The sequence below is a fragment of the Bufo bufo genome, chromosome 4 (genome assembly GCF_905171765.1).
Source record: "Bufo bufo chromosome 4, aBufBuf1.1, whole genome shotgun sequence".
Classification (NCBI taxonomy): Eukaryota; Metazoa; Chordata; class Amphibia; order Anura; family Bufonidae; genus Bufo; species Bufo bufo.
The window spans coordinates 226944464-226961241 of NC_053392.1; the positions used below are offsets into that span (position 1 = coordinate 226944464).

General features: G+C 40.8%; 1 protein-coding gene across 3 annotated transcripts in view; it reads left to right on the forward strand.

Annotated features, from left to right (window-relative positions):
* The window catches only part of LOC120997966 (probable cation-transporting ATPase 13A4), a 261365-nt gene that overhangs the window by 194054 nt on the left and 50533 nt on the right, over positions 1-16778 (forward strand). For all 3 annotated transcript variants that reach the window (XM_040428350.1, XM_040428352.1, XM_040428351.1), the window contains 5 exons: positions 6254-6371; positions 6497-6621; positions 6897-7060; positions 15180-15293; positions 16176-16255. In XM_040428350.1, the coding sequence (XP_040284284.1) occupies positions 6254-6371; positions 6497-6621; positions 6897-7060; positions 15180-15293; positions 16176-16255 (601 nt within the window). The remainder of the gene's footprint in view (positions 1-6253; positions 6372-6496; positions 6622-6896; positions 7061-15179; positions 15294-16175; positions 16256-16778) is intronic.

Consider the following 16778-nt stretch of genomic DNA (forward strand, 5'->3'; position numbering starts at 1 on the left):
TTCCTTGCTGGTGAGCCCGGTGGATTGCGGTGGCAGGTTGCGGGACCTGGGGCTGATCGCTAGGGTCTGGGGCCGCGACATTTGTTCAAATAATGAAGGAAAAGCCTCAAAAAAGCCTTAGCGGAAAAAGTGGGGCTAATTAAGAACAACAGTAAAGGCCCATAAAGTTCTTCTCTAATTTTAAGACTCCCGGACTCTAACCGCCGATTCCCTGGATGGACTGTTGCCCCCTGGTAAACCTAGTCGCCAACGGCAACTCAATTTCTTAACTATATATCTGAAAAATCAAATTTTGATCTTCTCACAATAAGCGTAAGAAGGCTCCCTTCTACTGGGTGCCCTCCTCCTGCACATTGTTTATGGGACATATTCCTTAAGAAAAAACAAAAAAAAAAAACTGCTGCGATATTTTGTTGTACTCTGTGCTCTGGTTGTTATTAATTTGTTAATATGCCTGCATATTAATATGGTTTGATCTTGCCCACACTTTTCTGACCGATATACGACCTCTGACTGCCTCTTCTTGGCCGGTTTGTGGTTCATCTCCCCTGACCTCACTAGATAAAATTCAGAGCAACTTTATTGTGATGATTAATTGGGGGTGGTAGCCAGTCAACTTGCACATACTCTGGGCATGTGGCAACCACACCTAATTAGTGCTTTATTCCCTGATATGCTATATGCACATGTGTCTGGTATTTGCCTTTTACTTTTATATGCCAGCCTAATATGGGTGGATGCCCTGTACACATTTGTATATGAGATATAGTTGACTAGGAACGGTGTTTATAGTCGTAATATATTGGTTCTCAAAAAATAAAAATAAAAAAAATGCCTCCAAAATATCGTAAATCAGGTGGTCTATCGCCTCCAAGAAGTGGATCAGGAGGGAGTCCACAGGCTCGGTTAGATAAATTTTTGAAATCACCTCCCCCCAAAACTAGAGGAGGGGTTCAGAGGTCTGCTCTTCAGGCTGAGACAGGACCTGATAATGCGGAGCGGTCAGAGCAGGGGCTAATAAAGACCAGCTCATCTTATAGTGACGGCTTCGAGAGTATTAGTAAAAAATTGCAGGATATACTGGGAGTAGTAAATGCTACCAGTACCTCGGTTGCAGAATTGGCCTGCAGTAGTACAAGGGGACGTCACTATAATAAGAGATGAAATGTCGAAGCTCAGATTAAAGGTGAAGGAACTGGAAATGTCAGTTAATTGTATTAGTGCAGAGAATAGTATATTAAATAACAGACTTAAAGAGGTAGACGAGGATCGTATATGGTTAAGAAAGAAAGTGATAGAATTGGAGGATAGATCACGTAGGTACAATCTGCGACTTGTTGGGTTCCCAGAGGGGGCGGAACTGGATGATATGCCGAAGTTTATACAGAAGTGGCTTGTAGAGAACCTGGGGCCAGAGCATGATACATCTACCTTCTGTGTGGAAAGGGCCCATAGGATCCCTTTTAAAAAACCGCCTCCGGGTGCCCCTCCTAGGGCAATACTAGCTAAATTTGTTTGTTCAAAGGATCGGGACTGGGTCTTTAAACGTAAAAGAGAAGTACTAGAAACATATTTTGATAATAACATGATATCGATATACCCTGACTTCTCTCGTGAGACACAAAACCAAAGAAGAACTTTCTTTGAGGTTAAAAAACGATTGATCTCAGCCAATATCAAATATTCAATGTTATACCCCGCTAAATTAAGAGTGGTAGATAAAGATACTGTTCGCTTCTTTTCTAGTCATGAGGAGGTGGCACAATGGTTGGATTCCAGAGGTCTATGAAACACTATGAAGATGAGGTGGGGAGGGGTGTGGGTGAGGGGAGGTGGCGGGGGGAGGTTTGGTGGTAGGTGAAAGGTTGATGGGCATTGTAAAACGCCTTGTCAGCCACATAGGGGGGCTTTGGGGGGTGGGTTCTAGGGAGGGATTGGCTGTCGTTCTCCGTTTCGTGGCTATGTGTGCCTCTCCGTTGAGAGTGTAGATATTCTTATTCATATGTATGCCATGTACCATCTTGTGTTGGAATGTGAGAGGGTTGGGAGACAGAGTGAAAAGGACGGTGGTATTTGACCTTGTGACCCGTCATTTGCCCGCGATTGTCGCATTATTAGAGACTCATGCAACAGAAGATAGGATTTATACACTGAAAAAGAAGTGGGCCTCTCTGGAGTATCACTCCTGCTTTTCATCTTACTCAAGAGGTGTCAGTGTATACATACATAGAGGGATAGAGTTCCAACCGCTAGACAGTGTAATAGATAAAGAGGGACGTTATGTATTCCTTTATGGGCTTTGGAAGGGGCAGGAGGCGATACTGGCCTTTATATATATATTCCCCCTCCATTTAAATCAAATGTTATGTCACACTTAGCTCAATATATTTCTACTAAAAATCAATGTGCTCTATTGGTGGCAGGTGATTTTAATGCGGTACTAGACCCTGAGCTGGACCGGTTCTCTTCACTCTCTGGGCGCGCTCGCAGCGGGTCCCCTTTGACTGCGGTGTGCCAGGAGCTGGCGCTGGTTGATATCTGGCGCCACCTCTATGGCAATAAAAAAATTTTTTCATGCTTTAGCCAGTCACACGGGTCTATGTCCCGTATTGATCTGGCTTTTGCTAGTCGGGATCTGTGCGGACGTGTCCGGAGAATGAGGTACGAGCCTCATGGAATCTCGGATCACTCCCCCATGTTGATTATGTTTGTGGAGGCTCCAACTTTAAGTAGAGCCTTTAAATTGAACTCACACTGGTTTGAGGTGATAGGGGAGCAGGACGGGGTAGACCATGATATTCAGGAATTCTGGGGCTTCAACGTAGGATCAACACACATCCACTTTGTGTGGGACGCGCTGAAGGCATATATTAGGGGCCTGTACTTTAATAAAATTCATAGATTTAGAACTGAAATACGTCGGAGCGAAAAACAGTTGACAGACTCAATAAGGAGTCTGCGTGATGCATTGATTAACTGTCATGAGGAGCAACTTCTTGCTCAATTAAAGGAGGCCAATTCTCAGCTTAAGACAATGTTATATAAAAAAGCACAACATAAGCTCTTCTTTCAAGGTCAGAATCGATTTTGTGAGTCTGGTAAAACAGGTAGATTTTTGGCCCGTTTGGTGGCCAACCAGAGAGAGGTCACTAATATAAAAGAAATCAGGAATTCCCAAGGAATTGGGGTGAGATCCGTAGAGGAGATAAGAGAGGAATTCGTGAAATATTATTCTACCCTCTATAAATCCGACTCTATGTCTGGACGTACGGATACGGATCAATATCTCCAACAATTGGCGCTACCCCAGTTATCTATCCAGGAGAGAGCGATGTTGGACTCCCCTATCCTCTTGGAGGAACTTCAAGAGACTCTCCCGGTATTAAAATATAGTTCTTCGCCTGGCCCAGATGGGCTACCGTTTGAAACTTATAGATTCCATGCCAGGTCTCTCTTGCCAATTTTGTTACAGGTCTTCAATGAATCCTGCATATCTGGCTCCTTACCATCATCATTCAAAGAGGCAGTAATTATTTTGGTCCTGAAAAAGGACAAGGACCCTTGCGATGTGGGGTCATATAGACCCATATCGCTATTAAATACGGACTATAAGATCTTTGCAAAAATTTTGGCTAATCGCTTGAAGAGGGTTATAGCCGGTCTGGTCCACCCTGACCAGACGGGCTTTATCCCTAGCCGCCAAATTCAGACGAGCATATATAGGGTTTATTTGAACTTGTCTGTTGGGGGAGGTGTGGACCACTCCATCCTGTCACTAGACGCCGCAAAGGCGTTTGACAGGATGGAGTGGTCTTTTCTCTGGGCTACGATGTCCCACTTCGGTTTCGGAATTCCATTTTTGGAAATGACTCAGATGTTATATGCACAGCCAGTTGCACGTATTAGTATCAATGGTATGAGCTCCTCTCCTGTGCCGATGTTTAGAGGGATGAGACAGGGGTGCCCCCTGTCTCCCCTTCTCTTCGCTCTCTTCATCGAGCCATTGGCTTGTAGGATCCGTTTGGAGAATCGTATAGAAGGCTTCGGAGTGGCGGGAGTGAGCGATAAAATAAGCCTATATGCAGACGATGTGATTCTGTTCCTGGACCAGGGATGGAAAATCCTTCCGTATGTTATAGAGGTAATAGAATCTTACGGTAAACTATCAGGATATATGATTAACTGGACAAAGTCATCGCTCCTCCCTCTGAACCGGAAAGCTGCAGATGTGGGGAGCCGAGTCTGCATTTTGGCCCCTAACGATTCTTTGAATTATTTGGGGGCTAAGATCGGGGTTCCAATAAGTAGATTTTACGATCTGAATCTCGCCCCAGTTTTGAATAAAGTGAGAACTAAAGTTGGCGCTTGGCGGAAGCTAAGATTGGCACAGACAGACCGAATTGCATTGATCAGGATGATTATTCTACCTATAGTCTTGTTCCCGATGTGTGCTTCCCCTATTTGGATTGATGATATCTTTTTTCATAGATTGGAGACTCTGATTAATGATTTAATCTGGGGCAGGAAGAGAGTTCGTATAAAGCAGAGATATCTATGGTTGTCGGAGGCAGATGGTGGGCTGGCACTACCCTTCTTTCAGGGTTACTATTTTTGTGCACAGATTCAGCGGTGTTGTCATTGGAAAGAGAGTTTATTGTCACGATATTTGAATAAAGTGATTGACACACCAATGGATAATGTTTTTGTATGTTTGGAAACTGGTACTATGGGAATGAGGAGGTCCTTGCTGGTCCCTTACTCACTGCAGAGGGTGTGGAACAGGCTGAAGGAGATTCTTAAAGTCTCCGACCCGCTTGGTTTCACTCCTCTGTGGGGGAACGGGGCGCTGGAGGAGTTCTTCAAAATTACAGATTTTGGTTACTGGACACGTAAAGGCATCTATATGGTGTCTCACCTTTTTTATTTAGGTCGGTTTAAAACACTTTCGGAATTTGGATTTAATTATTGCTCACCATTGGATTTATTTATGTATACACGTTTGAAACACTTATTTGAAGCCCACAGGAATACGGGGTGTTTTCTCCTACGAGAGAATATATTCCTGGATTACTGTTATGCCCAGAAGGATGAGAAGATGAAAATATCTAGATTATACTCTAAACTCCGTATGGCGCTGGTGGCTGTAACGCCTTTCAAAAGTCCAAGTAAATGGGAGCAAGACTTGAATTGCCCCCCTTTGCATTGGTCTTCTATTTATAGGAACGTGAGAAGGGCGACAGTCTCCGGTGCACATAGACGAATACAATTCAAGATCCTCCACAGGCTTTATTATACGCCCCAAATCCAAGGAAAATTTCCCCAAAATAGGGGACAGGACTGCTGTTGTCCTAAATGTGGCCATGTAAATGCGAACTATGTTCATATGCTCTGGAGTTGCAATAAAATAAATAAATATTGGGATGAGGTATTCTTTGCTCTACAAAAAGAATCTTCAATGAAATATAACCCGGGAGTATCGACAGTGATCTTAGGAGATTATGGTTCTGAAACAGAAGTCCCCCCCCAGGTTAGACGGATTTGGATGAGGGGTTTGATGGTGGCGAAAGCTATATTGGTGAAGTACTGGGGCTCAGTCTCCCAGCCCTCTTCAAGGGAGTGGGATCTATACCTTCAGCAAATAAAAATGTATGAGGATATGGAAAGGCAGCGGAGAGTAGCACGCAGAGCCACGTAGGTAGATATTTTTGAATGTATTTACTCTTATGTTGTATTTGAAGAATTAAGGAGAACGACAGCCAATGGGGGGGGGGGGGGGGGGAAATAAGGATATGTATGTCTGTTTTATATATTGACTTACTTTAAATTGGTTTATGTATTAATTTTGTATATATTATCAAAATAAAAAATATTATAAATTAAAAAAATAAATAAAAAATCCGCGATGTGCCGAGCATAGCGATGCTCGAGCCAAACTGGCATTCCGCCGAGCATGCTCGATCAACACTAATATTTAGCTTAATTTTTACCAAGGTCTATAAATCTAATTTTTTATTTTCAGTCATTGTTTATGGATAATTTAATGTCAAATAGATTGAATTAATCGTTCACATCATTTTCACCATGAACTCAGGACTGCTAGGATCAGATATAAAATAGTTGTAGATGATGACAATTATTTTGGGGCCAGGGTGGAATAGTACTATATATACTGTATATGTTGGAAGGGACCACAAATATTATCTTTTGTGTCATTAACATGCTTATTTTATTTTATTTTTATTGTTTTGCGCAGTGCCATTAAATTTCTCCAAAGAACTCGAGCATTATACTCTACAAGGTTTCCGAATGATTGCTCTAGCATATAAGAAATTAGCTACAAATAATGTACAGATTATAGAAAGCTTGGAGAGGTACAGTATTATAGTGTTACAGTTAGTTTGTGAGGTTTTTGTCATACATTAATTAACAATCATCACAACTCAGTATTACTATATAATTATTGCATTTACTTGTTTTCATCATCTTGTTTTCATAGGGAACATGTAGAATCAGATTTAATATTTCTTGGATTTCTCATAATGGAAAATAAACTTAAACCTGAGACAAAACCTGTGCTGGAGGAACTTATAGAAGCAAAGATAAGAACCGTCATGATAACTGGTAGGTTAACAAAGATGCAGGAATGGTTTACCATCTCTTTTGAGTCATCCCTATACGATATGTCAAAGCAGTTCGGACAGTTCGGATCCTAAAGGATACATAATCTGTCACTTAGAAAATGTCTCACATGATGAAGTAAATAACATAAAAGTAAATAATATATCATGTAAAGCAAAATCAGTATGTTACTTAAATGATAGTATCAGCATACATAGGGTTGTAGTAGAGGGGGCTGAAAAACATCATTATTTTATTTAGGGTGGTTTTTTCCTTAGGTGACAATCTTTTGACTGCTTGCACTGTTGGGAAAGCTTCTGGGATGATTCCTCTAGGCAGCAACTTGATTGTCATAGAAGCCAATGCTCCAGATGAAAGTTCTCCTGCGTCAATTACTTGGGGAAGTAGTAAAGAAATTCAAGAAAATGGCCACCTATCAAAAGTAAGTTGCAATATTTTATGTTATGATTTATTAGTGTACCACAATGGTCAATCATGAGACAATAAAAAAAGCAAGTACACAATATTTGATACAATCATAAAGGCTATGGACACCTGTACACTGATTTTTTTTTGTGCTTCCTACATGAAAAAGTAAGCACAATTAAGCAACTTTCTAAATGATCTATCATGTTACAGAGTATGTGTTAGTCTTTCACTTAGCTGGTAGTGCTTCTTAGTCAATAATTTCATCAAAACACTTCTCTTGTTTCTGGAGGCTTTCTCTGCTCTTCCTCTGCTTTTTCTCAGTGTTAAAGGATAACTGTCGTATTTTTCATTTTTTTGGAGTATTGGATTGTGGTGATTAATATTACCTTGGTGACCCTATTTCAACTTTTCACTGTGTATTCAATTACCCCTTAATTCCACATTTTTGTTCCCTGTACTGCCTATTTTTATCTGTGCTTAAAATAGGGTTGCTAGGCATGGTCCATCTATCTGTTGATAGACGGAGCACACAGAACCAAGGCTGCGTGCAGGCTCACATTACTGACAGCCAGGGACTGTAAGTAAATGATTAAAGCCAGGTCCTCCCCAGCAGCTGATAACAGTGCCTGGGCTGTGTACACTTCTCCCTGTCCCTGCACTTGGCAGACGCTCCCTCACTCAGCAGAGCTGGAGAATGCAGAGTTGGAGCAGCACAGACCAGGGAAGGGAGATCTGCCATCTGCTCAGTGTATAAATGAAAGCAACATGTGGTAAAAGGAACCCTTTGTGCTGCAGGAGATTAACCCTTTAGGGGGGAGGGCTCTGGTTACTGACACTGTTGGGGGGCTATTGTTACTGGCTAGTGCATGTGAGGAGCTCAATGCTTTGTGGGTAGTGAGGGCAGGGCGGAATTAGCCTCAGGGTGAGGGCAGTGGTGGCCATCTTAACTGAATAGTGAAATTGCAGTTTTATGCAGACTGGTTGCTAAGGGCTGAATCTTATTAAATATGGGGTAAGTCAGTCTAATAGTAACTGATTCTGGAATGTCATGTTATTAGTAACTACATATATGAAAATTTAAATTAGGATCTAAATGTGACAGTTATCCTTTAAAGATTGCAGCAGAGGGAGGAAGTTGTAAATAGCAATAAAAGAGCAAGGCAGGGGCATTCAAAGAGGACAGAGAAGAAAGAACACAAAAGGCTTGAGGTGGAACAATTACATAGGTTGCATACAAGTGGAAACAGAAACACGGTACCTGCTGCTAATGCTAGATGGAGAGGAGAATTATACGCTGCTCAGCATCAGTGACTGACAGCAGAAGGAAAAACTGATATTTTGTCGGCTGCAGAAGGAGAAAGCAGTACAGCAATGAAGTTGTCCTGATACATGAGAGCCAGTGAAGGCATCAGCATCTTGGACACACATACCTCCAATTGAGAATGTTTTACTGAAATGAGGAACAGCTTGCATATTGTATACCAGGGGACTGAAAATGAAGGAACAAATGATGGCAAACTGAAACATAGTGGATCTTTTAAAATTCAAGCAAACCATGAACATATGTAAGAATAAAATATCAAATCAAAGGTGTCCATAGCTCCTCACAGAGCATTATTATAATGAATCATTGCTAATGTAATGCACTCATATAGGCATATATATATAACCAAATAATTAGGTGCCTATCAAATTGAGTCAAAGACCTTGAACACACCAGAGGAGATTATTGTGACGGACAGTTGTCTAACTATGCATATACAGGTCAATAGACATCTAAGCCATTTATTACATCGTCTTGTACAGTCCCTGTAGGGACTGTGCCCTGTTGTAGTAGAACCAGAGACCAACTTTGGATCTTTTAGTACTCTTGTTAGCCAATCAAATTTTAATTTGGTTCTACATATCACCCAATCCTTTTTAACCCCTTAAGGACTCGCCCCTATTTCACCTTAAGAACTTGGTCATTTTTTGCAAATCTGACCAGCGTCACTTTAAGTGCTGATAACTTTAAAACGCTTTGACTTATCCAGGTCATTCTGAGATAGTTTTTTCGTCACATATTGTACTTCATGACACTGGTAAAATAAAGTAAAAAAAAAAAACATTTTTATTTATAAAAAAAATACCAAATTTACCAAAAATTTGTAAAAAATTGCAAATTTCCAAGTTTCAATTTCTCTACTTCTATAATACATAGTAATACCTCCAAAAATAGTTATTATTTTGCATTCCCCATATATCTACTTCATATTTGGATCATTTTGGGAATGATATTTTATTTTTTGGGGATGTTACAAGGCTTAGAAGTTAAGGAGCAAATCTTGAAATTTTTCAGAAATTTTCAAAAACCCAATTTTTAGGGACCAGTTGAGGTCTGAAGTCACTTTGCGAGGCTTACATAATAGAAACCACCCAAAAATGACCCCATTCTATAAACTACCCCCCTAAAGGTATTCAAAACAAATTTTACAAACTTTGTTAACCCTTGTGTTCCACAAGAATTAATGGAAAATAGAGATACAATTTCAAAATTTCACTTTTTTGTCAGATTTTCCATTTTAATAATTTTTTTCCAGTTACAAAGCAAGGGTTAACAGTCAAACCAAACTCAATATTTATGGCCCTGATTCTGTAGTTTACAGAAACACCCCATATGTGGTCGTAAACTACTGTACGGGCACACGGTAGGGCGCAGAAGGAAAGGAATGCCATATGGTTTTTGGAAGGCAGATTTTGCTGGACTGTTTTTTTTGACACCATGTCCCATTTGAAGCCCCCCTGATGCACCCCTAGAGTAGAAACTTCATAAAAGTGACCCCATCTACTTTCACACTAGCGTCGGGGTTCCGCTTGTGAGCTCCGTTTGAAGAGTCTTACAAGCGGCCCCAAACGCATCCGTCCAGCTACTAATGCATTCTGAGTGGATGCGGATCCGCTCAGAATGCATCAGTCTGGCAGCGTTCAGCCTCCGCTCCGCTCAGCAAGCGGACACCTGAACTCTGCTTGCAGCGTTCGGGTGTCCGCCTGGCCGTACGGAGGCAAACGGATCTGTCCAGACTTACAATGTAAGTCAATGGGGACGGATCCGTTTGAATTTGACACTATATGGCTCAATTTTCAAACGGATCCGTCCCCCATTGACTTTCAATGTAAAGTCTGGACGGATCCGTCTGAAGCTACTTTCACACTTAGAATTTTTTCTACAATATAATGCAGACGGATCCGTTCTGAACGGATCCCAAGTCTGCATTATATGAGCGGATCCGTCTGGGCAGACCCCAGACGGATCCGCTCTGAACGCAAGTGTGAAAGTAGCCTTAGAAACTACACCCCTCAAGGTATTCAAAACACATTTTACAAACGTCGTTAACCCTTTAGGTGTTCCACAAAAGTTATTGGCAAATGGAGATGAAATTTCTGAATGTCAATTTTTTGGCAAATTTTCCATTTTAATCCATTTTTCCCAGTAACAAAGCAAGGGTTAACAGCCAAACAAAACTCAATATTTATGGTGCTGATTCTGTAGTTTACAGAAACACCCCATACAGTCAGGTCCATAAATATTGGGACATCGACACAATACTAAAATTTTTGGCTCTATACACCACCACAATGGATTTGAAATGAAACGTACAAGATGTGCTTTAACTGCAGACTGTCAGCTTTAATTTGAGGGTATTTACATCCAAATCAGGTGAACGGTGTAGGAATTACAACAGTTTGCATATGTGCCTCCCACTTGTTAAGGGACCAAAAGTAATGGGACAGAATAATAATCATAAATCAAACGTTCACTTTTTAATACTTGGTTGCAAATCCTTTGCAGTCAATTACAGCCTGAAGTCTGGAATGCATAGACATCACCAGACGCTGGGTTTCATCCCTGGCGATGCTCTGCCAGGCCTCTACTGCAACTGTCTTCAGTTCCTGCTTGTTCTTGGGGCATTTTCCCTTCAGTTTTGTCTTCAGCAAGTGAAATGCATGCTCAATCGGATTCAGGTCAGGTGATTGACTTGGCCATTGCATAACATTCCACTTCTTTCCCTTAAAAAACTTTTTGGTTGCTTTTGCAGTATGCTTTGAGTTATTGTCCATCTGCACTGTGAAGCGCCGTCCAATGAGTTCTGAAGCATTTGGCTGAATATGAGCAGATAATATTGCTCGAAACACTTCAGAATTCATCCTGCTGCTTTTTTCAGCAATCACATCATTAATAAATACAAGAGAACCAGTTCCATTGGCAGCCATACATGCCCACGCCATGACACTACCACCAACATGCTTCACTGATGAGGTGGTATGCTTAGGATCATGAGCAGTTCCTTTCCTTCTCCATACTCTTCTCTTCCCATCACTCTGGTACAAGTTGATCTTGGTCTCATCTGTCCATAGGATGCTGTTCCAGAACTGTGAAGGCTTTTTTAGATGTCGTTTGGCAAACTCTAATCTGGCCTTCCTGTTTTTGAGACTCACCAATGGTTTACATCTTGTGGTGAACCCTCTGTATTCACTCTGGTGAAGTCTTCTCTTGATTGTTGACTTTGACACACATACACCTACCTCCTGGAGAGTGTTCTTGATCTGGCCAACTGTTGTGAAGGGTGTTTTCTTCACCAGGGAAAGAGTTCTTCGTTCATCCACCACAGTTATTTTCTGTGGTCTTCCGGGTCTTTTTGTGTTGCTGAGCTCACCGTTGCATTCCTTCTTTTTAAGAATGTTCCAAACAGTTGTTTTGGCAACGCCTAATGTTTTTTCTATCTCTCTGATGGGTTTGTTTTGTTTTTTCAGCCTAATGATGGCTTGCTTTGCTGATAGTGACAGCTCTTTGGATCTCATCTTGAGAGTTGACAGCAACAGATTCCAAATGCAAATAGCACACTTGAAATGAACTCTGGACCTTTTATCTGCTCATTGTAATTGGGATAATGAGGGAATAACACACACCTGGCCATGGAACAGCTGAGAAGCCAATTGTCCCATTACTTTTGGTCCCTTAACAAATGGGAGGCACATATGCAAACTGTTGTAATTCCTACACCGTTCACCTGATTTGGATGTAAATACCCTCAAATTAATGCTGACAGTCTGCAGTTAAAGCACATTTTGTTTGTTTAATTTCAAATCCATTGTGGTGGTGTATAGAGCCAACATTTTTAGAATTGTGTCGATGTCCCAATATTTATGGACCTGACTGTATGTGGTAGTAAACAGCTGTACCGGCACACAGCAGGGCGCAGAAGGAAAGGAATGCCATACGGTTTTTGGAAGGCAGATTTTGCTGGACTGTTTTTTTTTACACCATGTCCCATTTGAAGCCCCCCTGATGCAACCCTAGAGTAGAAACTCCATAAAAGTGACCCCATCTAAGAAACTACACCCCTCAAGGTATTCAAAACAGATTTTTACAAACGTTGTTAACCCTTTGGGTGTTCCACAAGAGTTATTAGCAAATGGAGATAAAATTTCAGAATTAAAATTTTTGGGTAAATTTTCCATTTTAATCCTTTTTTCCCAGTAACAAAGCAAGGGTTATCAGCAAAACAAAACTCAATATTTATGGCCCTGATTCTGTTGTTTACAGAAACACCCCATATGTGGTCGTAAACAGCTATACGGGCACACGGCAGGGCACAGAAGGAAAGGAATGCCATACGGTTTTTGGAAGGCAGATTTTGCTGGACTGTTTTTTTTGACACCATGTCCCATTTGAAGCCCCCCTGATGCACCCCTAGAGTAGAAACTCAGAAAAAGTGACCCCATTTTAGAAACTACGGGATAGGTTGGCAGTATTGTTGGTACTAGTTTAGGGTACATATGACTTTTGGTTGCTCTATATTACACTTTTTGTGAGGCAAGATAACAAGAAATAGCTGTTTTGGCACCGTTTATATTTTTTGTTATTTACAACATTCATCTGACAGGTTAGATCATGTGATATTTTTATAGACCAGGTTGTCACGGATGCGGCGAAACCTAATATGTATACTTTTTTTTTATTTATGTAAGTTTTACACAATGATTTCTTTTTTGAAGGAAAAAAAATCATGTTTTAGTGTTTCCATAGTCTGAGAGCCATAATTTTTTCAGTTTTTGGGCGATTACCTTGGGTAGGGTATGATTTTTGCGGGATGAGTTGACGGTTTTATTGGCCCGAATTTGTGGTGTGCGTGTGACTTTTTGATTGCTTGCTATTACACTTTTTGTGATGTAAGGTGACAAAAAATGGTTTATTTAGCAGAGTTTTTATTAAAAAAATTTTACGGTGTTCATCTAAGGGGTTAGGTCATGTGATATTTTTATAGACCCGGTCGATACGGACGCGTCGATACCTAATATGTATACTTTTTTTTTATTTATGTAAGTTTTACACAATGATTTAATTTTTGAAGCAAAAAAAATCATGTTTTAGTGTTTCCATAGTCTGAGAGCCATAATTTGTTGCGTTGTGACAGGATGCCCGCTGAATGATTTCAGTGGGCATCCTGTTCCTATTAACCCCCGCCACGCCGCAATCTACATACTTTTAAACCTAGGACGTACCGGTACGTCCTAAGTCCTTAAGTGGTTAAAGAACACACAAATACAATTGGATAAACCAAGTTAACTCATACAGAAAATTGTAACTAATTTACAAGCACACAAAGCTCTGTCATTCTATTCAGTATCATTCTATTCAGTAGAAAGTCATGTTATTCTGCAGTACAGTACATTGTAAAATTAAAAGTGTTTTTTGTCATTATCTATATTTCCTTTCTGTGCACTGCTGAATCCTTAAAGGGTCAGTCCGTTCCCCAAATTGTAAAACTTTTTCATATGATCCATGCTGCTCCTCTCTATATTTCCACACTGCACATACCCCTTGACATGCAGATTTTTAAAAAATGTACATGTGAGTATATTAAAGTAGTTTTAAGACATTTTAGCGACGGTGCTTCACTATCCGCGAATCACTTTTTTTTGCGATACTACCTTGTGGATACGATGGAGCCAACACCATTAACAAACCTGATAGTATGAACAAGCAGGAAGCCAGCGACGATCGTGGAGCACAGATTGGAGATCAATATCAGCGGGGCTAATGATATGTGAGTTAAAGGGGTTGTCCGAGTTATTTTTTTGTTCTTTCTATGTTCCTAACTAGGCAAATATAACAACTTTACAATTAACTCACTTTATCTGCAGTGCCTGGTTTCTCAGATTTCAATGAGGGTCACATGACCTGTGATGTCAGCTTCTCTCCCTGCTCTGATAAAGTTCGTTTACAAGCCTGTAAACGAGACATCACTGTGCTGGCCACACCCCCCTTCACTGCCGGCTGTCTGCTCTCTCCTAGGATTCTTAACCCCTTCAGCTGCACAGACTGGGTAGCTGCAGGCAGTGACAATTCTGGGCACAGGAGCTGACAGACTAGAGAGAGCATTGCACAAGAAGGTAGGGGGAAGATCCTGTTTGTATTAGCAGTGTCATTATACAGCTGGGACTTGTAGTTCTACACTTACAAGTTGCTGTTGATTCTCCCAGCACTCAGGGCAGCTCTTGTATCCACTCCCTTAGCAGTGTCATTATACAGCTGGGACTTGTAGTCCTACACATACAACATGCTGCTGATTCTCCCAGCAGGCAGACATGTCACTCAGGGCAGCTCTTGTAGCCACTCCCTTAGCAGAACAGGGGGAGGGGCAGAGATTGTTTCTATTGCATGTAAACAAGGGCCATGAAAGAACCAGGGAAATGAGGAAATATATATATATATATATATATATATATATATGCATAAAACTTGCTTAGCTTAGTTATATATTGCTGCCCATCAGATTTTCAGTGCTATATTTTTTTTTTTTCATAACTCGGACAACCCTTTTAACAAAAGCTTTTTGTAATTCTAACTAAACTGTTTTGTCAGTTTCCTCTCATTACTTCACCATATAGAAATATCAATTTTTTGGAGATATCTAGTCTACCAGGAAGGTGGTATAGTGGAGGTTTCTGTGAGATGTATGCTGGCAATTGGTTCTGTCAATAAGGAAGAAAATCTTTGTGTGCAGTGGTAAAATATAGTGCAGTGCGGATCATATGAAAAAGTACAGTACATTGTGATAACTTTTAATATGTTTGTTTTTAATGTACAGGACTTGAGCATCAACATCTGTGACCCAGATAACAAAGCAAAAAAAAAATATTTTGCTATGACTGGAAAATCATATCAAGTTATTGTAAATCATTTCTATGAGTTACTTCCCAAAGTGAGTATAAGGGCATTTGTATATGACCTTGCATTACTTACATACCATTGGTATGGACATAAGACTTATGCAGTCAAATGTTCAAGATTTCAAATATATGGAACAATTTAGCTTCATGTCTCAAAACTGTCTTGGGGAAAAAACTTGTCAGTAGAGATCTCTTGTGTTCTTTTGGTCAGTAGTGGTTTACACTTTGCAACTCCCTAAAGGATGTTATTTTTGCTCTGTTGTATTTCAGATTGTGAAATTGTGTACATTGACCTTATTGGGGTTCTCCAAGCCCTGCAATAGCCTAAGATAATTAGGTCCTCTTGCTGTATACCTGCACGCCAATCTGCACATCACTGACACTGTGATGTGCACAATGCATGCAAGTGTCTGGAACATCACCGATGCAGCCAATTACTTTCCGCAGAGGAAGATCATTGACGTCAGTGATTGGCTGCACAGTCACGTTCCATATACTGTAGGTCTCTGCTGGAGTTTTTAACCGAGCAGCAGGAGGATTGGACCGATGTTACACATCATGATGCTGAGGATGAAATGCTTTTTAAAAAAATTTCAGGCTGTTTCAGGGATCATCTAATATTTTCAATTATATTGGAGAACCCCTTTAGCTAGGGCCAGTGAGGCCTTCATTTCTTTAGATGTTCGTCTGAGTTCTTTTGTGAGGGAAGATATGTTTTCACAACACTGTATAGTAGCCTTTTTGTTTTATAGGTGTTTTTATGCTAAGCTTTCTGATTTAGGTTCTATGCCATTTAGAGCTGCATATGTATAGTAGAAGTAGCAGTTACATCTCAGATCATATACCTAGGATGATAAAAGGATTGCAGGAAGAAGGTAGAATGGATAACATATCTTAATATTCTTTGCTCTCAGATCCTTCTCAATGGAACCATTTTTGCTAGAATGAGTCCAGGACAAAAATCCAGTCTTATTGAGGAATTTCAGAAAATAGAGTAAGTTCTTTCAGTAAACTTAAGTACAGTAGTTGGGTAGCTGGTATATGTGAGGTTGTATTGTTGAGCAATTTGCCTTTCAACACATGTTCAAGTATTACATATACAGGTACTAGTTATACTAGTATAGAATAATTAAAGGGGTTATCCCATCTTAGACAATGGGGGAATATCGCTAGGATTGTCTGATAGGGACCCACCTCTGGGACCCACACCTACAAGGAGAACGGAGCAGAGAAAGTTGAGGAGTGCACACTGCGCATGCGCAGCCGCCCTCCATTCATTTCTATGGAGCCGCCGAAAATAGCCGAGCGCTGGCTCGGCTATTTACGTCGGCCCCACAGAAATGAATGGGAGCGTTGGCCGCGCATGCGCGGTGCACTCCCATTCACTTCAACAGGAGAGGCGGGGAGCTGCGTCTGGTGGTGGACGGACCCCGGGGTCCTCCAGCCACAACTCTCCACGGCAGCATTCTCCTAGAAATATGCCCCCATTGTCTAAGATGGGATAACCCCTTTAAGTT